We start from the raw sequence: 25932 nt of genomic DNA on the forward strand, positions 1-25932 counted from the left end.
TTTCTTATTTTACTGTATAACATATTTAGAAGCCATTCCTGTAGGGTAGGCAGTTGCAACCGCTGTCATACCTGAACGTTGCCTTTGTTGTCATACCATAGTATGTTGCCTTTTAAAACCACACTTGCCATCACAACTTAGTCTATACTGCACTGCAATAAGTCTGGTAGCAGTAGACAGTAGGGAATGTATTAAAAGCCCGTGTAATGGTGACCTGCTGTATCTGAAGGTAGAATTACAGGAAAACTGAAGCTGTAGCTTTTGCAGGTTTTCTTTTGAAGGATTAAAACTGAAGGGAATAATACTGTTTAAGGAATAGATGCTCAAGGAAGACAGTAGTATTTAGCCAGGCAATGTTACTAATTGCTTTTAAAGTAAACTTGTCAGTTAGAGGGTCTATTTTAAGTTGGTGAAACTGAAAATCATAAACTTGAGCCTTCACCCAGAACAAAACATAAACATAGCATATGAGTACTTCCTTCTGCAGTTAGCGAGTGTGGTGAATTTTACTTTTCCACTGGTGTTTGCAAAAGTATGCAATTGTTCATTTGCTCCTGAAGGAGCAAGCATCTCTTGCAACTTCCAGTTCCCATATTTTAACATATTTTAACTTTTTGTATTGTTGCATGTGGCTTTAGTTTGTAAGCACTCTCTGCCTGTCCAAGCAGTATTGGATTTTGGTGTGTTTTTTTTCCTCTTTTGGAAGGGTCAGAATTTTTTTTTGTGGTTCATGCATCAGGTTAGTTTTCAGTTATGAGTCGACAGGATTTTGATGAATGTACTAAAAGCTTTCTTTAGAGAAAGGAAGGTTGTGGCATACATGACTTTGTAACTGTTTTCCAGGGCTCCACAAGTCCTGTCCTCTCTAGAGAGCAGAAAGTTTCCTCTTCATCTATTACACTGCTGAACCTTGGGCTTTGGGATGGGAATCTTTGTAGAGGCAGAGTTGTTATGGTACTTTTGGGATCAAACCTCCAGTTTTGAGTCGAGGTGTGGTGGTTTTTTTTTTACTCTCTACTTGTTTTTGAAGTAACTGCTTTGACAAATGATTTTTTGTTTCACACAGTTTTTACGTAACTTATCTGCTGCTTTCTTGGTTTCAACTTTGTAGTCTTAAAAAACTTTCTCCCTCTTAAGTAATTATGTTGGCTAAGATAATCCTTAGATATTTTTTTTGTTAGAGCTTATTCTTTTAACCTCCCTATTTTAGAATTATTTTTCTAACCTTTTCTTTGTATACTTAATGACCAGGGCAACAGAAGAGAGATTAGCTGCCCTGACAAGGAACAGAAAAATCCTCTTTTTACCAGAGTTGTTCTGTTTTTATGACTGACTTCAACTTAGGACACAATTCCTTTTGTTAAAGGAGAACTTCCATATTTGGCCAGTTTTGAAACAAAGATCTTTTAAACAAAAGAAAGAGGTTTGATGTCATATATCTCTTCATTAGTAAATGTGTTTATTCTTTGAAATGTGACAGCCCCTTTCTATCTCTGCATCCTGTAACTTTACCGTTGTGACCGTCCTGTGTCAGAGGACCTCGCTGAAGAAGTCATCAGGGTTATTCTCACAGGATCTGAGAGCAATATGGGTAGGATTGAACAGAAAAGAGGCTCTTTTCTTGAAGAAATTCTTATAAATGCCTAATCTCTCCCTCTGAGGAGTAACTGTGTACTGATTAGTAAAAGCAAACTGCTTCCAAGTTTGTGTGCTGGCAGTCCCTTTTGAAAAAGGGACAGAGTCAAATACTCTGAGCAGTCTCTCAGTATAAACCAGATCTTTTCTACTGTCGTCCTCTTCTCCCGGGAAATCTTGTGCTTCGATCTTGGATTTGTTTTCTGTATTTGTGATGAAGTTTGAAACCGGGCTTTTCATTTGTTCCCCTCAAATTGTTGGCGGAGGCGGTTGTGTCCCAGCGCTGTGTTGCGGATGTGAATTCATGCGTTGACTCTTGCTCCCTCTGTGGGCTCCATAGCAGAACGACATCAAATGCTGCAAGTTTTCCATGAACTGCTGTTTGCACTGCCTCTCTGCTTGCCAAGGTAACCTACGTCCACCCCATTTTTAAAATCAGAATGCTTTCTTATAGTACCTTATAGTGCTTTGGGGTGAGATATAACACCTTGAAAATTTTCTGTTTATCAGCTGGCGTCTTCCTTCTCTTCTTTATTCCTAACCCTGTATGTAGCGTTGTTACCAGCAATTCAGACTTTCCTTGACAGCATCTGTAACTGTTCAGACATTCTCATCCGAAAGTATTTTACAACTTCTGGTGACAACTAGCAGTAAAGATAGAAGCAAGTTTGTTTCTTACAAACAAAACCGATATGAGGTGTGAGTTTTAGCTGAGGAGATGCAAAATGTGCTGAATCCTTTACATATAGCATATATTCCATTCTGTTCCTCTTCAGGAACTTGATCCGGCCTACAACGTTTGGTTTTTTTTTTTTTTTTTTTTTTTTTTTTTTTTTTTTTTAAAAACCAATGTCCACACCCAACATTTGGAGCCTCCCAGGGCAGTGCATGGCCAGTCCTTAGGAAGCTGAAGAGCGAGAGTTAATGTGCACCTAAACCCACGTATGAAGGGAGACAGTATTCAAAGGGAAGGACCTATATTATATTTTTCTCTGTCTTTTTAGTGCATTTTGCAGAAGCAAAAGATGTGTTGGGGGATGGTAGCTGTAGGTACTCGCAGTCTGAAGGGAAAAGGTGAGGTGGGCAAACAGCAGCTCTTTCCCGCTGCTCCAACTGTGTGTACTTTAATCTGGAAAGTCTTAGGTACGTTAGTGGTTAAGAAGATTTCTTTGTTTCTTATTCTTTAGTTCCTTTTCTTCAGTTTACTCTTTGATAAACACAGCGTAGGAACGAATAAAATAATCCACCTTTGATTGCGTGTTAGCTGTGGAAATTGCCAGCTTCATGATTGTGGTGACCAATTGTACCAATTTGGCAATTACTCAGTGCACTTGGAACATGGAATATGCAACAGGTTATGCAGCAGATATTTTTATATTTGCATGTAGTTACAGCAGTCAGTCCTTTTCTGTACTTATTGCATCCTTTGCAGTTGCTGGTCCATGGTGTTTCAGAAGTTCTGTAATTGTCCCTGCCCCAACAGGCTGCTATTTTCAATTGTTCTTATATATTTCATAGATTTCTCCTATATTTATCAAGTATATACATGTATGTATATTTATATCTGTATTTATGCCTCTCATATGCATAGGGAAGAGTAGTTAAAAATGCTTGTGCAATTTGTATGGGCTAAATGGAACTATTTTAGGAATCAAAAGGCTTTAGAAAACTAATGTCTGAAAACCAAAAAAGTTTTGAAGTGGTAGATAAATAAGAGGGTTTGCATCCAATCTGTATTTGGAACCAAAAGACACATATGGTTTTATGATTGGATTAGGGAGGGCAACTACTATCCCAAGTCTAGCAGTTAAAGGAGAAACTTGAATGCCTTCCCCTATTTTTAGACTCACTTCTTAGTAAGAATTAAGTTTTTAGTAAAGGGAAATTGATAAGTGTTAACTTTTTTTGTGCATATTTCTGCTATCATACGCTGCCTCTACTTATTAAAGAGTTAATATTATGGTTTAACATTGACTACTTTTCAGTCTTTCCTGCAGTTTCTTCAATGACGTAATCTCTAGATTTGTTAGAAATGAGGCCTCTGTGCGAAGCTCTGCAAAGAAACTGTTACCAGGACTAAGTTTTAAGAAGTGGGATCTTCTGCAGTGCATCGCTGGCTTGGCCTTCTTCCTCACCTCTGCTTGAAGTCGTGATTACATACGACCAGCCAAATAAAGAGCTGGTTTTTGAGTTAGCTGTCATGACTACCTATAGCTGGTTTTCCTTGAGCAGTTTATTCTTCAGGAACTGAAGAAAGCAAGCAGCCTACTGTGGAAGATTACTTAGCTCTTGCGTTGGTTTTCTGGTGCTAATGTTGAGATCTCCATCCACAGAGACAGCTCATGCTGTGCTTTTAGGGACTGATACCTATGGAAGGTTTCCACTGTTAAGGATCTTCCTTTTTTTATCATGTTTACTAAAAGGCAAAGCATGGTATTTTGACATAGGCTTCCTATTAATTACTGTGAATGAAGCAGCTTCGTGTAATGCTTCTGTGCTTGGAGTGTAACCACTGAGGAATGATTAGCAAGAAGAAAATTGGCCCTAAGATGACTTCTGTTTTTTAACTTGATGATAGAATCAAATTTTTGTTGTCTAATCAAAATACTTTAGTAATACTTAATCAACACCTTTCTCTCATCCCTCAAACAGTTGCATTTAACTGGTATGGCAGGATTCAGGTATTACTCACGTGTAAAGGACTGGCGTGTTTTCAAATCTTACAAATCTTATTTTCAAGTAGGTGAAGTTGGTTAAATGACTTCGGAATAAAGAAGTACACAGTATGACTTGTGTGGTGCGTTCTTGCAATCACTGTAAATCTAAGGCACACTAATGTTCTCGTTAAACCAATATACTAGTAACTGCACCTTCAGTTTTTCTAGGATTTAATCAGATCCTCTAAGAGTGTTTAACTTGCTTTCTGAATCTTTGATGTAGTCCAGCTTCCATGAATTGTATGTTGCTTGCACGGGGAAAAGATAGTAAAGATTCTCTTCTGCCTGACTTCCTTGTTGTTTCTGTTTAGAAATTGTTATTTTGGCATTTAAGATGATGTTTTCCTCTTTCTCCAGTTCCTAAGGGAAGATATGCAATACAAGGATGCCTCAAATAAACATAGTCATCTGCACAGAGAAGACAAACATATCACCATTGAGGATCTGTGGAAGCGCTGGAAAACATCTGAAGGTAGGTAAAGAAGAATAGTAAAAATAATGGTGGTTATCGAAATAGACATAATTCAACAATTTTTCCAGCAGGTTGTTTAGAGTAGTAAATGCGTGACCTCTTAAAGCATCTTTATGAGTCTGTTTTGGTACTCTTATTTATAGGCGTATGTAAACCTGACTAAAAGCTCGTTCAGTCCAGCTAGTGTTAATTACCTCATGACATGCTGGGTGTATTGTAAGTAAACTAAGCTAGTTTACACGCTCATCAGTATGAGGTTGTAATTTATGAAGGTAACCGTTGCAAGCGCTGAATTCCAGATAAGCATGTTTTTAATTTAGTAAGCCCTAAGGGCTGCTGTCATGGTGTTTTTAAACATTTATGATACATTGTAGTAAGTGGAAAGTCCAGTGTGCTTCCACTTCGATGTAAATTTTCTTTGTGCCACAAAGAGCTAGAATTCTTAGTCCAAAGCATTGTGGAAAGTGTCTTTAAACTTGGGATACAGGAAAATGGATTGACAAGCCAACAGCACCATCCCTCCCCTGCTTTGATTTGAATGAAATAAGTAAGTTGAGCCAAATATTCTAAATATCAAAAGACAGTACATAATGAGCAGTACAGTGTTCATTGCCAAATATGTTCCAGGATATACTGATTAAAAAAGAAATTTCCAGAGGTCTGGAATGTTAGAGTTGTTAGGAGAAAAATACTTAACTTTTTTTTCCTCACACCATTCAGAAGGTGTTGTGCTAATGGTGATCATATAGAGATCTAAAAGTTGGTATTATTCAAACAGCTAAAAGGAGGAATAAAAGAGGAATGAAACTAGGAACATGCCATTGGTTCATCCTGCTAATGTAGGAAGTCATTTAAGTACAGTCTGAGGTAATGCATTGGTTAAGTGTTTGCTGTGTAGTAAATATCTGTGTTTTAACTAGTGATTTTTAGGCCCATCTCTTCAAATATTCTGTAAATACTTATTCACTGAAGATCTTGCTCAATTAAAACATTGCAAATAGATTATCAGAGAAAATTTTCTCCATACAGTTCATCTAACTTCTGAGTAACTCTTCAAAAAATTTAGGCTATAGTGATATCAGAAGTATCTAATTTGTCTGTTGCGTATATCTTTGTTCCAGTTTTCTTGAAGGTAGCGAGAAGTGTGAGACTCGAAAGACTTTTGAGAGGAATGTCTGGTCTTATTGTGTCTGCTTATAATGTCTTTACTGTGCATCTTGTTGAGGAAACTAAAGTTGCACCACAGGGAGGCCCTTAGGATGAGACTCCCCAGCAGTGTTAACAGTGGTCTGGTGACTGTCAGAAAGCATGAAGCCTCTCAAATAATAAACTCTCTTCCTTTAGTATCAGGTAACATGGAAACTACTGCGTTTTGCTTTCTAGATGTTTTAGGAATTTTGATTTATTCGTTTCTTATGTGCTACTAGTTTATAGTGCCAGTTTAGTGTAATTTGACAGCATTAAACAAGAGGGTGGAAGGTAGTGTAAATGACGGTATCAGTAATTTGAAACTTTAAGTAGTCTGAAGTATCTGTGTGAGAATTACAAGCTCTAAATAGTGCCCTTGATAGTGCCCATTAGTGCCGACGCAGAGGTGTCTTGTGGATCTGCTGCTGCTTAGTTTATGCTGAGTAGAATTGCCCATTCCTGCCCATAAAGCTTGCTCTATGTGGATGTTTGCCTTAAGTCTTTGTCAAATAGCTTAAAATTGCTTTCTGTTTTAGATATTGGTGATGTGAGATAAGATTTAAGGAAGAAAGTGAAAACATTGTTTATGGTATAGTAAGTGCCCAATTGCTGTTTGGTGTCTCCTTTTAGGACTAAGAAAAACAAAGGTTATTTTTAAGTAATTGCTTAAGAAGGATTTTATACAGCGAATGGAACCCTGAGGACTGGCTCCATTCAAAGCTTTAAAATTTGCCTAATAAAATAAAACAGCTTCAGAATTTTGCTTTTTAATATTTCTGGCACTGGGCAGGCTTTTGGTATCCCCACCTGGTACAGCATCCTTAAGGGGTGATCCGTGCTGGTGCAAATTAAAGGAATTTCAAGGCTGCTAGAGGTTTTACCTGCAGGGAGGGAATCCTATTGTAGCTTAAATCAGCATCTAGCGTATTGATACTGTGTTGTCACACAGTTTCAGTGAGCCCTTTAGTACAAAACAAGACTGTCAGTTTAGTTTAATTGATGTTACTTATGCTTTCTGTGGCCATTTGAATTTTTTAATCTCATAATCTAATTCTGCAGAGAACTCCCTTTAGAGGCATGGCTAGGAACCACCACAGCGTTCAAAAGCATAGAAAACACTGCTTTCTGAAAGTCCTTTCACTTGTGTTATTGTGTGTGTCTGTTCTTTAAATTTAAATGCTGGTATATGCTTGTTGTACGGTGTTTGCTTTGACTAAGCTAAGAAATATTTATACACCTAGAGTCTTTCAGCTATTTCAAAGTATCAAGCTTAGTAGTTAATGTTGAGTTAAAATCAAAGGTGCATCTTCAGGTTTTTTTCTACAAGGCCATTTAAGAGGTCTTAGTTGTGAGTGCAGCAAACGTGGCAAATGAACATTTATTTTCATGCCTGAAAACCTGTCTTTGTACAGTAGTCTTTGAAAGTTCTATGTCTCAAGGGTGTCTGCCTTCTTGCCCCCCCAACACACTCTAATGGGTGAAGATCATATGAACTTGCTGTCTGAAGAGAGATGTGTAGGTATTTAGTTTCAATAGTAAGGGAGTCTGTAAAATCAGCACAGGGGCCTTCGGCTGGGTAGTTCTCTGACCTGTCTTGGTGAATAGGTAGGGTAGGGTGCCGCATCCTTGGTGATGTAGCGTTGCCCCTTGGGAATTGATTTTGTAGCAAAGTAAAACTGTAATGGTTGAACCTGGAGTTCATAAATGATTTACTATTGTCAGACTGACAAGCTTATTTAAGCTTATTTTTCAGCTATGCTAGTGTAGACAAGAGAGCTAGAAGTCCTTATTTTCAGTTTTAGTGCAAACTGAAATATGAATTTGAACTTATAAAAAATTTTTACTTCCTGCAGCTTACCTGTCAAGCTTTGAGCACCACTTTGTAAAGGATCATTGTCAAAATTCACCACTGAGAATGTGCCCTTGTGATAGGGTTTCTAAAGAAATCTCTGCCTAGCATTGTCACTTGCAAATAGTTTTGGATAGAGAGATGTGTTGGTGTTTTGTTTTTGTTTTTGGTTTTTTTTTTTTAAATAATAAAAAATTGTTCATGCAAAGTTATGTCTGTCCAGGAGGAGGTGGTCACTTTATTTCTTTCATGTGCAGACAAACTTTTGCAGACTTTATAAATGGATAGAAAATTTCCGTTCAGCACTGTCAGTGTGAAGCTGTACGCTGTAGCAGCTGGCGTGTAAAAGCCAGAAGTGTGATTATTTTTTTTTTCTTTGTAAAATCTGTAGGTAGTATTTCCTTACTTTCTTAAAGCATCTGTAGCTATGAAAGGTTATGTAGACTGATGCTGTTATACAGGAAAATTGATAATTATTCTCTACATATTTAAATAATTTTTTTAGTGGGACTGTTATGCATGTTATATAGCTGTTTTGGGCATATATGAGAGAGATTTAATTGTTTTCCTGTTAAATTTTTTTCCGTCTTTCAGTTTTTTCTTTCAAACTCCTCTTCTCTGCTCCCATTTTGTGGTTAGTAGGCACGAGCCTCTGTGAAGATTCTTGTGAAAACAAGTTCTTAAGCCGTCATCCTAGGGAAGGTCTTGGTGCATTGCCTTAAATGGCTACAGCACCTGCTGACACGTGTTTTAGTTCTGCAGGGTTAGCAAGGACAAAAGGATTGAGACTGAGATCAGTTTAAGTAGATAAAAGTCACAAGATGCTGCCCTGATTTAAACTGAAGCAAAACACTAAATTATTCTGTGGAATTTTTAATAAAGAAATGTTTCTACTGGTTCCATGCCTGTTTGTTTACAGTTTGTCTAAGCTTCCTCTGAGAAGTGTATAATGAAAAAGGCAAAATGCCAGAAACACCTTGGTGAATGTCAGTGCTAATTTTTCTGCAATTATATTTGGCTAAATGCTCTTGCTCACTGTAACCTGCTTTCCTACTGCTTGTCTTCTGTGCCTTGATATTGTTTTTTATAAAAATTAAAGGTAATTAAACTGACTTTTTCTTCCAGTTCATAACTGGACTCAAGAGGATACTCTTCAGTGGCTGTCAGAATTTGTTGAACTGCCCCAATATGAAAAGAATTTTAGAGACAGCAATGTCAATGGAACAACGCTTCCCAGGTGACGGTTTCTTCTGGATTAGTTTTAAATAATTCCCTATAGGTTGCTACTTTGGTGGGAACAGCTATGTGAACTAAAGTCTAACAAGATATTGTCAAATGCAAGAAAAGACAAGTGTCCTTGCAGTTTTGAAGTGCTAGCTCCATTTTTTTTCGGCCAAAATATTTCAAAATATAAGTGCTTCTTGCCACTCCTTTCACTTTAGTTTTTTTTCTCTTGCTGTTGAAGCTTTTATCTGTGATCACATAATTCTGCATGGTAGTGAACTTTCTTTTGAACAACTTCCAATCTATTGTATGGGTATCCATCAAAAACTTTCCACAGAACCCCTTTTCTTGAGCGTAACTACTAAATTTGAGTATTGCATGTGTTTCAGAGAGTTGGTGTCAGAAGTCTACAAATATACCATTACCTTTAACTATGCCACATGGTTTTATTTTATGATTATGCCAGAAATAAAAGAATAGGGAAATGATTGGATGTTCTTTGTTTGCCACATGCTGATACGCTTTTTTGATAGCGCTATTGTCATTGTATTATATTTCTCACTCTAATTGCATAAATATAATCTATATAACTGTGGGAAATGCTGTTAACGTATTTCTTTCCATAGACTGGTTTTGAATATAGCTTGTGGAATAGGTAACATTTTGTTTTATCATTAACAGGATAGCAGTAAATGAACATGCTTTCATGATCTCTCACTTGAAAATAATTGACCGGAGCCATAGACAGAAGCTTCAGCTTAAAGCCTTGGATGTTGTTTTATTTGGGCCTCTCACACGTTAGTAACTTTTTTTGGAGTTTTTTCTTATCTCTTATTTGTAAGAATTCAACAGAAAATACTTTCAGTGGCACCTGATAGTGTAGGTAGGACAGCTTATCTGTTTTGTGGATGTACTGATGGATTGCTTGACAGGCGTGTTGGAACTGGGCAATGAATTTAAAAAGGTTACCAAGATGCTGGGATCAGGACAAAGGTCCACTTCTGTGTGTAAGATTACATAGAAATTTTATTAGTGTAACCCTAGTTGACAGATTGATGTTGGCTTTTGTGTCACAAAAAGTCCTCTAAGTGTTGACTGTTTAAATTACACTTACAGCTAATGTTGCATTCAGTTCCCATTTAGCTAAGGCAGTGTAAGCTGGGCTGCTGAAATGAGAGGGGATAACCTCCCCCAAGGAAGGAAAAAAGGAGATGGTGGTGCAAATCCAATATCAACATCTCTTGTGCAGACTCGGGTTTAAGTGCAGTTAAATTTAATGCAGCAGTTCTGCATCTGACCCATTTTAGCATGTGCAGGTGTTTCCTTACCGCATCACCAGTGGTCTGCATGCTTGGACACAGTTACAGATCTACTGTGTGTGTCAAGTATTCCTGAACTAGGAGGTCTTTCCAGAGCTTGGTGGTCAGTTTGGAGAGTAGTGAATGACTTTGCAAAAGTTAGGCCAGATGTGAGCTGTCCTGACTGATTTGAGTTAGCCTGACAGATCTGAGCTGAAGATTTTTAGGGAAAAAAAAAAAGCACTTTGTGTTTGCATTATACCTTTAATGCTAGCAGAAACTGTCTTTTGAAAAGTTTGTTTAACAAAGGTGCAAGTGACTATAAAAGTTGCACGAACAAGTGTATGTGAATTTTGGATGTGATACTTTGACAATCCAGGTTTTGCTTTTAAAAAGTGCTGCAGTTAGCTACTTACCCTTTTAAAATCTACTTTCTTTTATACAAGTAAATTTTTAACTCAGCATAGGGTATTCCAGAGGGTGTAGACTGGGGAGAATTTACTCAAACGTAACTGAAGTTCCTACTGGTATAATAAAGTGTAATTGGGGAAACTCTCTCTTAACTAATTTAAATAAAGATACAAACTATGTACTGTAAAAGTTTAGTAAACTTTCCTTAATCTAATGTATGTTTTAATATAGAATAAGTAGATTGTATTAGGGCAGAGTTGCTTCTGTTGTATGGAAAATTCTCTGGAATCCATTTGAAAGGTTGAAGGGTAGTTAGAGATGGTTTGAGATAAGTGAGCTGGAATTCTGTTCAGCGTCTGGTTCTGTCACCGTTTAGTCTTGAGGAGGGGGAGAGGAATTCCATAGTATGTTGTCTGTGTCAACGAACTAGCTAATGATTGTGTTATTCTCCACACAGGTCCCCCTCACAACTGGATGAAGGATTTTATATTAACAGTTTCTATAGTTATTGGTTTTGGAGGCTGCTGGTTTGCCTATACACAGAACAGAACCTCAAGAGAACATATCACAAAAATGATGAAGGACTTAGAAAGTCTCCAAACAGCAGAGCAAAGTCTTCTTGACTTGCAGGAAAGGTATAAAACCTAAAAAAGTTAATGTTTAGTTGTCCTTTTGTTAAATGCAAATACAGATCCTTTACAATCATAAATTATTTGCATTAAGCAATCTGCCTTTGGATTTTGTTCATCTTCATTTTGCATGAAAATTGTGGTTTTCGTGACTGTTTTTTTGGGTAGAAATTGCTCCTGGACATTTTAGCAGGCAATACAGACCTGGGAATTAAGGTAGAGAATAGAGGTTCAGTCTTTCTTACCTACTGATTTAGAAGTGTGTACTGTTATTTTCAAATAATTACAGTTTATTTTGGAATCCTTGCATACATGGAAGTGAGAACATTTGTCCTGTTTTTGAGCTCTTAAGATTGAAATAGACATGGACTGATTACTTTCTATTGCTTATTTAGCAGGGTGAGAGTTGATAGTCTTCTCTGGTGCATCTCTAACTCAGTTGTCTATAAAGGCTTGTATTTTGATCTTCTTACACATTTAATGAAGGTTCACCTAAAAGTTTGCATATTTTGTCTGAGGTGGGCATCACATTGTGTGATGTATTTGCTGCTGATTCGTGAAGCTTGCACAGTCTTTATCATCACAGAATGGTTGAGGTTGGAAGGGACTTCCGGATGTCATCTTGTCCAGCCCCACCTGCTCAAGCAGGATCATCTGGAACAGGTTGCCCAGGACCATGTCCAGGCGGCTTCTGAATATGTCCAAGGATGGAGATTCTACCACCTCCCTGGGCAACCTGTGCCAGTGCTCAGTCACCCTGATGGTGAAAAAGTGTTTCCTGATGTTCAGACGGAACCTCTTGTGTTTTGGTTTGTGCCTATTGCCTCTTGCCCTGTTGCTGGACACATTTTCTCCTTCTGAGGACTGCAACTTTTAACAAATATGCCGTGTTATTTTCTCATATTTCTTGTTCAATTGTGAAGGCTTGAGAAGGCACAAGAAGAGAATAGAAATGTTGCTGTGGAAAAGCAAAATCTGGAGCGCAAAATGATGGATGAGATCAATGATGCAAAACGGGAAGCTCATCGCCTAAGGGAGTTGAGGGAGGGAGCTGAATGTGAGCTCAGCAGGCTCAAATATGCAGAGGAAGAGCTAGTACAGGTATCTGAAACTGTTTGTAATTTTAGTGTTGACTTTAAATTCATCCTGGTTTTATTAGATCTTTAAGAGCGTTTAAAGCAGCATTTCTCTAATGCTAGACTTGAATGGAAAAATTCTAACACCACTTAATGATTGTCTGTCAATCATGCTGTTGTCTAATAAAATAATCCTGAAACTATAAAAAGACATACATTTTGTATATTACCTTATCATAATGTTGTTGTATTCATGGAACAAAATACATACAGAGCTTTTTTTTCTATCTTGTTATCAGATGAGAGATAGTAGCTTTGTCTCACTCTTCTGAGTAGAAATAGATTGGATTTATTATACTAAATAAAAATGCTGTCTTACAAAATCATTTAAGCTTCAAGTTGGGGACTATATAGGAAAAAATATCTGAGTATAATATAGTATATGGAAATTCATATGCTGTATTTTAGAAATGCCTGATTTTCCTTCCTGACAGCAATTGGCACACACCAAAGCTCTGTAAAGCCATAGTACGTTGCTGTGGGGGTATAAGGGTGCTTGTATTTCACTTTCTTCTGCTGTCAGTTCTAGTGGTGCTCTTGGTGATGCTTTTATTTCTTTTTGACTGCTAGGTTCGCATGGCTTTAAAAAAGGCTGAGAAGGAGTTTGAGCTGAGAAGTAATTGGTCTGTTCCTGAAGCTTTGCAGAAGTGGCTTCAGTTAACGCATGAAGTTGAAGTACAATATTACAATATCAAAAGACAGCATGCAGAAATGCAACTAGCAATTGCCAAAGATGAGGTACCAACTCTTACTCTTCAGCTACTTAAAGACTTTTCTCATCTGTTGCTAGATATATGAAACAGTAAATACAAATTATGCAGATAAATATTTGGAAGTTTTTTCTCCTCTGAGTTGTTTGCTACCTGTCAGTATTGCTAATGTTTTGTCATCTGTGTTAAGTATATAACTCCTAGTTTCATATGTTTCACTTTATCTTTCTTTTTAGGCAGAAAAGATAAAAAAGAAGCGAAGCACTGTATTTGGAACATTACATGTTGCACATAGCTCCTCCCTGGATGAAGTGGACCATAAAATCCTTGAAGCAAAGTAAGAGTATTACCAGAATGCATATTCTTTTGTAATTATTTATTCCTGGAACAATAGAATTTTTTGAGAGTTATGGAATGTAGTGTCTTAGTGTTTTTGCACTTTTAAGTAGAACCATTTAAAAGATATTAAAGTGCAAGTATTTGGACAGTCCTAATGGATCTTCTGGCATGCTAGAGTGACTGCGTTTCTGTTGCTTTGCTTTATCATTAAGAGCAGTGTATCTGATTTTAATGTGTGCTTTTCTTCAGGAAAGCGCTCTCTGAGTTGACGACATGTTTGCGAGAGCGTCTTTATCGATGGCAACAGATTGAGAAGATTTGTGGTTTTCAAATAGCGCACAATTCTGGACTGCCAAGCTTGACCTCCTCTCTCTACTCTGATCACAGCTGGGTAGTTATGCCTCGAGTTTCCATTCCTCCTTACCCAATTGCAGGGGGAGTTGATGACTTAGATGAAGATACTCCTCCAATAGTTTCACAATTTCATGGTAAGTGGTGAACTCAGTAAAAGGAAAGGGGAAAAGTTCTGGTGGTGTGGGGTTTTAAAGTCGGGTGGGAGAAGAGTGCTGAAATTAAACCGGATTGGATGAAAGTCAAAAGGACCAAAATTCTGTCTAGCATTTCAGATGCGTCTTTTGGGACTTGCATAAACTGAAATCTGGGTTTTTCAATTAAGATAACATGAAGAGAAAGCCTTCATGTGATTTAAGTGGAGAAGTGGGGGGTAAATCCAGCTAAGGTTTTGAAAGTCTGCTTGTCATGCTTGGATTGTGACTTAGACAAAAAATTATAATGAGTAATGCTGAATTTCTGTTAGCACGTTTATCCTTTCAAATGGAGGAGATGGAATTAGTCTAGGGTCCCTTGAGCTACTAGGAAGATCACACCCTTTGAGAGGCTGCATGCTACGTAGCTTTTCAAGCATTCTTTAGTAGCTGGAGCAAAATCCTGTTGTTGTCCAAGGGAAGCTTTCAGGCAGAATGTTTGTGTTTTGGATACAGTGGGTTGTTTGAGTGTGAGGCAGAGAGGCCAAGCGCTGGAGGGAGGGAAGGAAATCCAGCTTTGGTTAAACTATGATCAAAAGATATACACTGGGGATTCAGACCACCCTCGTATCTTGAGTCATTGCGTCAATACGAGGGCCTGTTTCATGTGATTAACTGGACTCTAGAGGCAAATCAAAAAGATGAGCTCCCATGTAATTATTCAAACAAGCAATATCAAGCTGAGGAATGAGTAGGGAAGAAAACTTTTTCCACATGTGTACGTTTTTCTTCCAGGGCTGGGATTCTCAGAAGAAATTAGAACTGTATTTTAAAATGATGTAAGGAGAATGGTCGCCACTTTGCTGGCTGCATTTAGCGTGCCTTGGACACACGTTTTTCTTCTAAATGTACCAACCTTTTTTCTACAGGCCACATTGAAAAGTTCATTAATCCCCTTGCAACACTACTTCAAGTTCTGATCAGTCTTGTCTCTCTAGTCATCTTCACTGTGAAGGTTTTGATTTACACCTTAGCAACAAATTTCTTGCATGACCCAGTAAAGTACGGATGCCTAGAGCCAAACTTCCAAGTTGGCATGGAGAAACCTGTGGTCTGATTTCAAAATGACGAGCTCCATTTACTATCTCAACTTTCCAGATGGTCTAAAATGGCAAAACACTTAGATATGTATGTAACACTTCAGACTTGTGATTTTTTTTTTTTTTTTTAAAGTCACTCTTCTCATTCAGGTCTTGCATAGCAGTGAAACCAGAGAGTAAAGTGCAGTTCGTTCAGAGGAACTACAATTAGAGGACTATATACAGTTTGTAAGAGCATACTTAGTTGAAACTTTACTGTATGCTTTTGCAATTATGGTTTAATTTTTTGTTCAGTTCATTTGGAAGTATTTAGCTAATGGATGTTGTCTCAGTGATGAAAACTATCTGAATCTTAGCAATATTACAAAAAATTTAAATGTGTTTTTCTGAATTTTCATAAGGCATGAGAGCCTGATTTTGCTGAAGTGACCACATGAAGAAAGTAGCTTCTCCTTAACTGACTAGCTTTTAAAATTGCTACTCAGTAAAAAAAAAACCCTGGAAACACTTGGAAGTGGGGAAAGAGAGGGGAAAATATGCTGAGTGATCTGTTGTTGAAACCAGTTCAGGACTCAAATTATTGTAGTTTAGTTTGGTAACTGCTAAATTATTCACATCGTTTAGACAAAAATGACAAATGCACATGAGGAAGGACAGAAGCAAAATGACTTTTCTTACTCATGAGGCTTCAGGCAAAATGCAGTGTGCAGACAGATCAGTTATGAGCAATGCTGCTTCAGTCTCTGGACCTGAGCTGTCTGGGCTGTTACCTTGCCCCAGCATCCTTTTGGTTCTTAAGACTGACTAAATTTGAAGCCTGACAGACAAGGTTCTTTGTGCCACAGGAATTGGGATGATAGGCTAAAATAGTGTGAAGTAATAGATCTGTTTAATCGATCCTGAGCTGAAGAACAAAGGGAATAAAGAAATAGGTGTGTGAGACTGGAACAAAGTCATTACAGTAAGGTGATGGTGAAACTTCTACTTTTCCATTGACTGGTTAGGATTCATCTGATTCCTTGATTTAATGCGTTTCATTTGTACTAGAAAATTCTAGATGTTAAATTGTCATAGCTGAATCCTTCATAATCTGCTGTCTATGCACCTACAAGGAACCAAAATGCTTGTAACTTCTCTCAAAATTCACTGATGGCACAGTCTTGTTCTTTTTTACACCAGCGAATAGGATGGCATCTGATTTACCTGGACACATAGTACCAATTTCCTAAAGGGATTCTTATTCTCTTATCTCTGTTCACATTTGCTTTTTTAGGAATATTTTTGTAATGACAGAAACTTATTTTTAAGCTGCCAACACCTGCTTTTCAGGTCAGTAGGGAGTTCATCATAAGTAAAATCAAAATTTTGAGTTGCGTGCCAACTGTCACGTTGGGACTTGTAGACTTTTCTCTTTTGCTCAGCCCTGTAGGAAACAAAGTCAAAGCGTTGGTGAAGGTGCAGCTACTTGCTGTTTTGTGAAGGTTGTGATTTCCTGCACTAAAAGAGGAATGACAACTCAACCTTTTCTGAGATTCCAGGAAGCGAATCTGTAATTTGCCTGATGCTAAACTGGCATCTCAAAAAACAAAATGCGTTTTGTCAGGCTAGATGTCCTTGTCTACAAAATAATTGAATTCTTTTTTAGTCTGTTGTGCTTGGTAAATGTTTTGAACATCAGTAAGCGTATGGTCTGTCTTACCTAAGCAGTGATGCATTCTGTGGGACAGTTTGAGGAGGGTTGTGAGAAATCCGGAGGCTCATAGCAGCCTGAAAACCGGGTTGTAGACTTATTTCAGTAGAAGTATTGCTCCCTAATCAACTTTTGAGGGAGAAATTGGATTAGGAACATTTTAGTTCGTCACTTCCCGTTAGATACTTTTCTGGTCAAGTCTTGTGTTGCTGTCTCCACCCATTAGTATATTTGTTTCCGGAAATTCATAGTTAGCCTGGCAAAAGAAAGTGTTATCAAATAGGAAGTTCTTGAGCTTAAAATACGGTTGAATTATATATTTTCTATCATGTTATATAAATGAAGTTGGTCTTCCATGTCTGACGTGACTTTCAACTTATGCAGCATATTTCAGCTGGCTGTTTGGTTAGGTATACCTACGTTGCAAAACTTTTACATATTCTTTTAAGCTTCAGATAGCCGCACAAGTAAAATACAGGATATTGTGTAACATACTAATTTCAGCACTGCTATTTTAAGTTTATAAAGGGTTGGGAATTTCAGTCAAATCTTTCTCTTTGTTCTCGAGAGAGCATAGTGAGCCAGAGCTTTGGTGCACAGGGTCAGAGTAACATTTGACAGGCACGAAACTGCTGCAGTTGCATCTGGCTTAGCTGCTTCATCTAACTGTAGAATGTATAAGGTAATGCCAGTCTTTCTTCCCTCTAAACAGTCTAGCAACGTCAAAGTTGTTTAAGAATCACTGTGGTTGAAGCAGAGACCTGCTATTTAGTCTTCAGAGTAGATATTGTTAACATCAATGTCATTTGGAGGGTTTTGGTTTGCTTTTTCTTTGCCTCAGGGTCCATTGTAAAACCTCCCAGCACACTGGCAAGAAGCAGTAGCTTGTGTCGATCGAGACGCAATGTTGTGCCATCATCTCCACAGTCTCAGCATGCTTTGCACTCCCCTGACCCTGACATCCTTTCTGTGTCGAGCTGCCCAGCTCTTTATCGAACTGAAGAGGAGGAGGAAGCCATTTACTTCTCTGCTGATAAACAATGGTACGGAGATTAGCAAACAGCACTCGAAACTCTGATAGGATTATTTGAGACTAACAGTTTAGAATTAGAGGTTGAACCAAGCCAAAAGTTAACGTAATCTGTAGGATAATATAAATTAATATAGTCCACATGGAACAGAGAGAGTTCTTGTCTGGTATGTGTATGTAAATAGCTAGCATGTCATATACAGTTAAGTAATGTTACAATCCAGGGTGCACTGAACTAACCCTGATTCTCCATTACAATATGTTACTGGCTTTTACATCTGAAACTAGGATCAAAAGCAATGTCAGCTACTGGGCGAAGAGAAGATGGATGGTAACACAATTCTTACAGCATGTTGAGCGTGTACCTACTCTTGTTACATGGCCTCATAGGAAAAGGTTAAATTCCTTTTGGAAGGAGCAAATGAGCTTGTTGAAAGGTAGGGACACTTGTCCTGAAGAAACTTTTTGTATATGATAGGCTTAATTCTCCTTCTTTCATTTCATAACCTTTCTGACTTCACGTGCCAGAGAGATAGTTTTTGTTCTTTGAAATGAGATACAAATGACTGATTCTGGGCAGATGATGCTGCTGCCCAGAAAAACAAGATTGCACAAATTAATTATCTTAAGTTTAGATAATAAAATGATGTAATACAAGTTGTAAGTTAAAATGTTTAACTAATGTTTTTTGTTAATTAACTACTAAGGAAAAGTGTGGGTGGTGCTTTTAGACTAATGTTATTGATTTTAAATTAATTTCCTTTTTAACTGCATGAAAGAAGTAGTAGTTTCATTATGTTTTCTTCTCTCTTTGCTCTGACTCAGGGAAGTACAGGAAACAGGTTCGGAATGTGACTCTTTAAATTCATCCACTGGAAGGAAGCAGTCTCCTCCAGCAAGTCTTGAGATGTACCAGACCCTTTCTCCTCAAAAAGTATCCCCGGAAGAATTCTCGCTGGAGGAATCATCTACAGGAGACTCCTCTTCTCTAACTGCAGATATTTCTAGGGGCTCTCCTGACTGTGTAGGCATGGCAGAAACTAAGAGCATGATCTTTAGTCCTGCAAGCAAAGTTTATAATGGAATCCTGGAGAAGTCCTGCAGCATGAACCAGCTTTCAACTGGGATCCCAGTCCCAAAGCCTCGGCACACCTCGTGCTCTTCAGCCAGCAGTGATAGTAAACCCAGCCACGAAGCTGCTTCTGTCCCTAGGATAAGTAGCATCCCACAGGACCTATACCAAAATGGTGAAAAAAACAAAAAGCCATCGAAAATAAAAAGCCTCTTTAAGAAGAAGAGTAAGTGAGGTGGGCGGAAGAAACCTGTAGTAATATTATAAGAACTCTATTTTTTAAATCTTTAGGAATGTAATTCCATTTGAGCATTTGAGAATGGATGCCCTAATGGAACGCTCTGTAGGTCAACTATATTTAACTGACTGTACTGTCAAAGGTCGTGCCAGCTGTCAATGAGAAATCATTAAAAAGTTCAGACAGTTTACATTCATTTCTGCCTATTTATTTCTCTTTTTTTAGTTTGTCTTTTTTAGTGGTTTTTTTTTTTTTTAATTTAGTTTTGGGTTTTGTCTATTCATAAACCCATTTTTAAGCCACTTTGGACTTCTAAGCTTTAATGGACTAGTAAGCCCTCCTGGGCTTGCCAAAGTTTCTTGTTTACCGGAGCATCTTCCTATCTTTCCGTAGAGCTAGGACATTTATCTACTGGACTTTAAGAAAAATAAAAGAAGTAGAACTAATTGAATTGCACTACTGTTTTACAGACTGGAAAAGTCTCTCTGCAAGTGAAACTGAAAGACTTGTATTTGAGAAGATGAATCTTTTCACTTTTAGATCTTTTGGGGTTTTTAAGTAGAATTTAGGATTTCTAATTGACTTGATTTCTGGAAATGGAAATGCCATGCTTTTATTATGGGAAGCTTTGTTAGATGCAAAACATTTATTATTAGAATGGTTCAAGTCCTGCTGTAAAGATCATGTTTTTCCCAGGACATTCACTGTGATTTTACTTCACTGCAGGCTGTATGACACAAAAAAAAAAAAAAAAAAGAAAGAAAAAAAAGAAAAAAAAGTAATTTCACAAGAGAAGAGGCTCTTGATTCCTTATGCAAGTGATGGATATGAAACTTGACTGAGGACTGAAAATATTCACCCCCTTAAAATAAGGAGGGGGGATAGTAGCTTTTGTTTACAGACTGACAGACAATGGACATTGGGTTTGTGAAAGTTTGTACTGTGGCAAAGATAATAAATTGGAAACATTATTGTGCTTGGGAATGTTCCAATTTTAGCTGATGCTTGTTTCAGACATGTTTCAGAGATCCTGTTAATTGAAAGCTGTTGTAGGCTACATTGCTTATGCTTACTGCTGTGTATAAGTTATTATATTTTTTGGATTAGCTCTTAATGTCTTAATGTCCTCCTTTTGTAAGATTTCATACACTTTATTTTTGTATAGTTTGAAGATTTAGCTGTTCAGACATGTCTGAAGTAAATGGTATAATTTTATAATGCATACTGTTATACTAACTCATAATTTTAGATATAAAGATAGATATAAAGGTGAGACTCGACATGCTTCAGATAAAAGTGGTTTTTGTGTTAAGCTTTTATAGGGAGAGGTGAAATTACTGCGAGGTAACAAGGAAGCCTTCTTAGGGCAACAGTAGCTAGTTGTTCAAAAACATTTTTTTTTTTTTAAACAGTTGGAGACAACAAATGTACTGCTTGAGCAACAGTGCCTTTTACTCAGTTTGTCTGAAAACATTAATACTGAGCAGGAATTTCTTTTGAGGTACATTCCAAAGAAATACTTCTTGCTCTAGTGAACACAAGCAATTTACCCAGTGATGATAAATAGTTTCAGCTCTTCCATAGGGGTGTTCTCGTTGCCCCAGTAACAGGTGCCCCTGCCACGGACCTGTGATTAGGGGCTCACTCCTTGCCAATATGTACATGCTGTACTGTATGAAAGAATTAATTCACTGACTGCCTAAATTTTTTTCTAGTAAGAAGCCTTCAAAACCTGTAGCTAATTGAAATCAGGCGATACATGTTTTTTCTATAGCTTCCTATTTAGGTTCCACTGTACAGAACTGATGTTAGTTCTGCGCTCAAGAAGCGGTGGTGATGTTAACAGAAGCATTTACTGTGGGTAGTGAAACGGTTAGAAGAGAAGGGTTAGAAAATGGGATGGAGACCTTACATGTGCAAGTACCTCAAAAGTCCTGGTACATTGACTAATTCTCTAAGAGAACAGAAGGAATCCAGAGTTTTACTGTCTAACAAAGAACAATTGTATGTCATCTATACAGAAAAGCATAGGAGGAATCAACTGTGTGGTGAAGTTTGGAGAAGAGAAAAATTGGTGAAATAGAAAATAATAAGAGTATGATATTGTTCAATTATTCTCTGAGTCATCAGACTGAACAGCTATAGCTGCAAAAAAAAAAAAGTCATCACAAGGTAAAAGTGTTCTCTTTAAAGAAAGATTGTGCACTCTGTACGTAGTAGACAAAACGCAGCGATGCAAAAAGTCTTGTGCCAGAGAACCACCTCAATGCTGAGCCTTCAGAGTTGTAGTTAAAAGCCTGATGAAGTACTTGAACATGTACAAAGGGAACTTCTTTTGCCTCCCAAACAGCGTGGAGAAGACAACTACCAGAAAAACGTTCAATTTTGATGTCTGCGCTTGAGAAGGCTATAGCAATAATTGAGTTTAAAGTAAGATCTGTGTCTGGATATAGTAGATCTTGCAGTGTGAGATTTGAAGAACTCTGCCTGTGTCATTACCAAAGAAGATGAAGCGGCATTTTGATACGCATGGAAGCACATACTGATACATGTTTGATACACATATTTACACGTTGGAAAAAAAAATGTGGTACTGAGGAGTGGGAGGACAGCACTACTTAATCCTTACATCAAATTCAGGCAAGCTCAAATATTGAGAAGCCAAACCAGACAAATTAATTTTTCTCTAGTAAGTATAACTAAAAATTGAAATAGAGGAGGTGTTGGACTCTTCATTGGCTGTGTGTTTAAATGTTAAATACCTTTTTAAAATACACAATTCTACTGTCTTCTGGAAAAAATACGTTATGGCGGTGTACAAACCGATCTGATGAGATTATCGTAGTGATAAATTTTGGCTTTGAAATGGCAAACCTTTGGAGCACAGACTGCTCTCAACACTCAGTTTATCACCAGCTGTCCTGTAACTTTGTAGCTGCTACTTAATAAATATTATAGAACTGAAAGCTTCGGTTAATGTGATCAGAAGTGGCGAGTATGGTATGTTGGAGCACAAGCTGTAATTCATAGTTCATAGAGTTGGTTTTTTTAATTATTATTTTAATAGACCACTTGCACATCTTGCCACCTAAATTTGTCCACAATCTAAGGGACTTGCATTGCTCCTACTATGGCTACTGTAGAAATGCTCGTCTTCAAACTGTTAGCATCCTTTTGCTAAGGTATGTTGAGAGTACTGAGTCAAAGGTAGATCCTTAGAGTCAGGCAAACATCAAATCCGGTCTTAATGATGAAGTACCTGGCATGTGTCAACATCTCAGAAGTGAGACAACGTGCTTTAAAAGGTCCTCCATTTTTTATCTGTTTGCTGAATGGTGTAACTTGAACTGTCTGGCAGTCAGTGAGTCCAGCCAGCATTCCAGCCACTAGGATTTCTCTAAGACGTGTCAGTCATTCAAGACAAAATTATCTAGTGTCATCATTCTTAAATGGCTGAGGACTTCCGAAGCTCTAAGCTCAGAATGGTTGTGATCAGAGTAATTTTTTGAGCTTTTATAGCTAAAATACATGTTCTATTTTAAATTCTCCAGTATTCTTCAGAAGACGAGGATCTTTGCTTTCTTAAATATTTTGTTAGGGGCTGCTGTCCTGACAAAGGACTTTTGTGGAAACTGCCTAAAAGGCTTCTCCCTGAAGAGGTTCCCATTTAAGCCTTTCACCTGTAAAAGGAAGAAGTGTCAAGTGTGTGGTTCTATATATAGAAGAAGAAAAAAAACCCCAATTCTTCCAAAACTGAACAAATCATACCTTTCTACAATTCTTACTAAAGATACGTGACACTTCTTTTCTAATAGCATAAAAATTTTAGGAAAGGCATTTCTGGTTGCTATGGGGAATGCTTTTGACCAATTTATGGTAGATTTTGAGGTTAAAACAATTGCTTCTTTTTCCCTGCTCAGTGATGGAATTTAAAATTGCTCATTGGCAATTCCAGGCATACGTCAACTTTTCTTTCCCCACTGCACTGGTACCTGGGTAGCAGTGAACCCTCCACTTTCTGATGGGGCAATTTCCTGAAAGAGAAGATCCTCCATCATAGTCAAGGTAATAATGTTATGGTAATACAGTTCCTCATTTGGAAGCCTTGAAGATAGCAAAGCGAAGGATACTTGCCTTAAGTTTTCTTAGGATATTTATGGATGCCAGCTTGATTTAGGCATTAACTTAGGGCTGACTGAAAGCCTAAAAAGGTAAAATTAATTAGAAATCGAAGCTTTTAATATTTTACCCTTTTGCTTCCCAATATATAGGAAAACAGCTCACGCACAGGAGAGAGATGATCTCTAATTAGCGTTTCTCATACCACCAGTTTTTAGAGCTTCAGAATAGTTTCATTCCATTTCCCAGATACATTGCTGGAGAGGGATTGCTACCTTAATTTTATAATGTATGCAAAGAAGCATTATTTTTTGTTTACTTACAAGCAGGGAAGAAGAATGTAAATAAACTGAGTGCTTAAGTTAAAAAAGAAAAAAATTTTTTTTTAAAGTCTAATAGAGAATTACTGGTTCTTGGACCTCTTTACTATTTGCTTATCGCCTTGATCAATATGTTAAGTAGGGTGAACATGGTTTTCTACTCTGTTCCAGTTGCAGTGACTGAAGTGATGCGTTACTGTCTCATGTTTTAAACACTGCTTGCTTGGAATTGCTTTAGGCATTTGATCCTGGATGTCGCATCTTCATTGAATAATGGTTAAGCCTACCAAGGCTGTTTAATTCCAAGTGCTGGTAAACTTTTCTACTAGTGGCTTAAACACAGCTGTTGGTATAACCAATAACCAAAAAAGGCTTTTGCCAGTAGAGTTTGACTGCCTGGTGGCATGTCGGTATTTAGATAACTGTTCTTTGAGGCTTCGGTAGCAGTTCAACAGTGTCGTACACGTTCTCAACACATAGCTTTCCCTTCCAGCCCTCGAGAGGTGGTGCTGATCTGAAACTCCACTTAGTGCATAAACACAATGCACTGATTCCTATAAATTGTAACAATATTAACCTTTAAGCTGTTAATCCCAGTTGCTCTTGCGTCTGACACTACTCATGCAAGATGGCAGTATTTATCAGTCCACTTCAGTCTTTCAGAAATAAAATGGATTTGGGTTACATTTTTTTTCTCTACAACTTTGAATCCCGAGTTTTCCAGACTGTGTGGGTGTGTTCTGTGTATGTAATGCTTCTCTGAAATGAAAGTGGGAAGATTGGTCTCTGCTTAGGTGCTAAGGAAAGTACATTTGAGCAGGGTAAAAAGAAATTTCTCTTGCTCATTGCAGAGGATGAAAAAGAGCTCAGAGGTGTTTCATCTGCTCCTAAGTCAGAAAACTAAGGAATGCTTACAACTTATATTGCTGGAGATGAGAAGTACATCCAATCTCAAAGCATTCGGATCAGTAACTCTTTATCCAAGAAAAGCCTTTATGCTTTAGATGTACTGTGCAGGGCACTACCTTCGCATTTCTATTCCGTTTTTGACCCAGCATTAAATTTGGTAGTTACAGCACTAACTTACGTGATTGCCAGACCTCAGAGCAGTTTCAAATGATTTCAGTAATGTGTCTTAAAGTCAATTTTGGTTTAATATGTGCTAGACACATCTGAATTAAGACTTTCTCCTTTACATTCCTTTTATTTTAATTCAACTCAGTTCTTTGTGATCCCTCTACTGTTACAAAAATAAACAGGTACTGATAGTTGATTCATGTTCATGCTTAGAATACAGTATTTTTTTTTTCAGCCGAGAATTGCTAATAGATAAGTGGTAGATATTTGCTTTTTAAAGACTAGATCATGGTTGGCTATTGTTGTAAAAATGTACTGCTGTACTTCAGTTGAAGTAGGTACAGCATCGACTGGTGCAATTTGTGTATGAGTGGTAAAGTCATCATTCTTAAATTCTCCTTAGTTTGTTCTTTATTTGTATCTTAACTTAATGCTGCACAATTGTTTTCAGACTTGAATTTATTTAAAATTAAGGGTCAGTATGTCCAGCCCTACAAAAGTCAACCTTCCGTTGTCAGCCATCAGTCCATTCTTACTGACAAGAATGAAAATCTTGAATTTTTGTACTAGCTTATTAGCCTGTTAGGTGGTAGAATGGATTCCTGGAAGTCTTCAGGTGGAAGGCAGAGAACTTCTGAAGTGAACCGGGTAACCTGTGTTCTTTATCAGCTTTCCAATCCATCTCCCAATAAGACTGAGTCTCCCCAGGGGAATGTAGATGTACTTACTGCTTGGAACTTTGTAGTTAATTATATTTGGCTATCTAATTCTAATAACTTGCATGTGCGCTCTGCTTGCTTGCTTTTCAATAACTGACAAAAGCTATAGGAGATCTTGGGGGTTTGTTTAAAAAAATTGCTGTTAAAAAAAAAAAAAAAAGACTGGCAAGAGAAATCTGTCAGGCTGTGAACCGACTAGAAAGAACAAAGATCCCAGCTTTTTGTCTAAAAGAATTGTTTAAATAGTTCTTAATGAAATGAATTTGGTAGCATGTGTATTTTCACATTGCTCTTCTCCAAGCAACAAAAATAATTAAAATACCGTACATTTCAGCAAGGCTATTTGGGAGATGTCTTGCCCTGTTTTTATTTTTAATTTAAATATCATTGAGTTGTAGTGAGTGTTCAGCATATTAATGCCTGACTTAAAAGATTAGTGGAATTTGAATGACTTGCATTGTTTTGTTTAATTAC

General features: G+C 37.5%; 1 protein-coding gene across 2 annotated transcripts in view; it reads left to right on the forward strand.

Moving 5' to 3' along the window:
- The window catches only part of STIM2 (stromal interaction molecule 2), a 66473-nt gene extending 46136 nt beyond the window's left edge, over positions 1-20337 (forward strand). Inside the window, exons 3-13 of one of the 2 annotated variants that reach the window (XM_063335768.1) lie at positions 4710-4824; positions 8987-9098; positions 9767-9882; positions 11252-11429; positions 12347-12524; positions 13130-13297; positions 13506-13606; positions 13858-14096; positions 17725-17926; positions 18202-18350; positions 18739-18915. In XM_063335768.1, coding sequence (XP_063191838.1) covers positions 4710-4824; positions 8987-9098; positions 9767-9882; positions 11252-11429; positions 12347-12524; positions 13130-13297; positions 13506-13606; positions 13858-14096; positions 17725-17926; positions 18202-18350; positions 18739-18776 — 1596 coding nt within the window. In that variant the 3' untranslated portion in view covers positions 18777-18915. Of the gene's footprint in view, positions 1-4709; positions 4825-8986; positions 9099-9766; positions 9883-11251; positions 11430-12346; positions 12525-13129; positions 13298-13505; positions 13607-13857; positions 14097-17724; positions 17927-18201; positions 18351-18738 lie in introns of both variants that reach the window. The other variant, XM_063335767.1, reaches the window with a different exon arrangement.
- The last annotated feature ends 5595 nt before the right edge of the window (positions 20338-25932 follow it).

This window comes from Chroicocephalus ridibundus, chromosome 5 (genome assembly GCF_963924245.1).
Source record: "Chroicocephalus ridibundus chromosome 5, bChrRid1.1, whole genome shotgun sequence".
Lineage (NCBI taxonomy): Eukaryota > Metazoa > Chordata > Aves > Charadriiformes > Laridae > Chroicocephalus > Chroicocephalus ridibundus.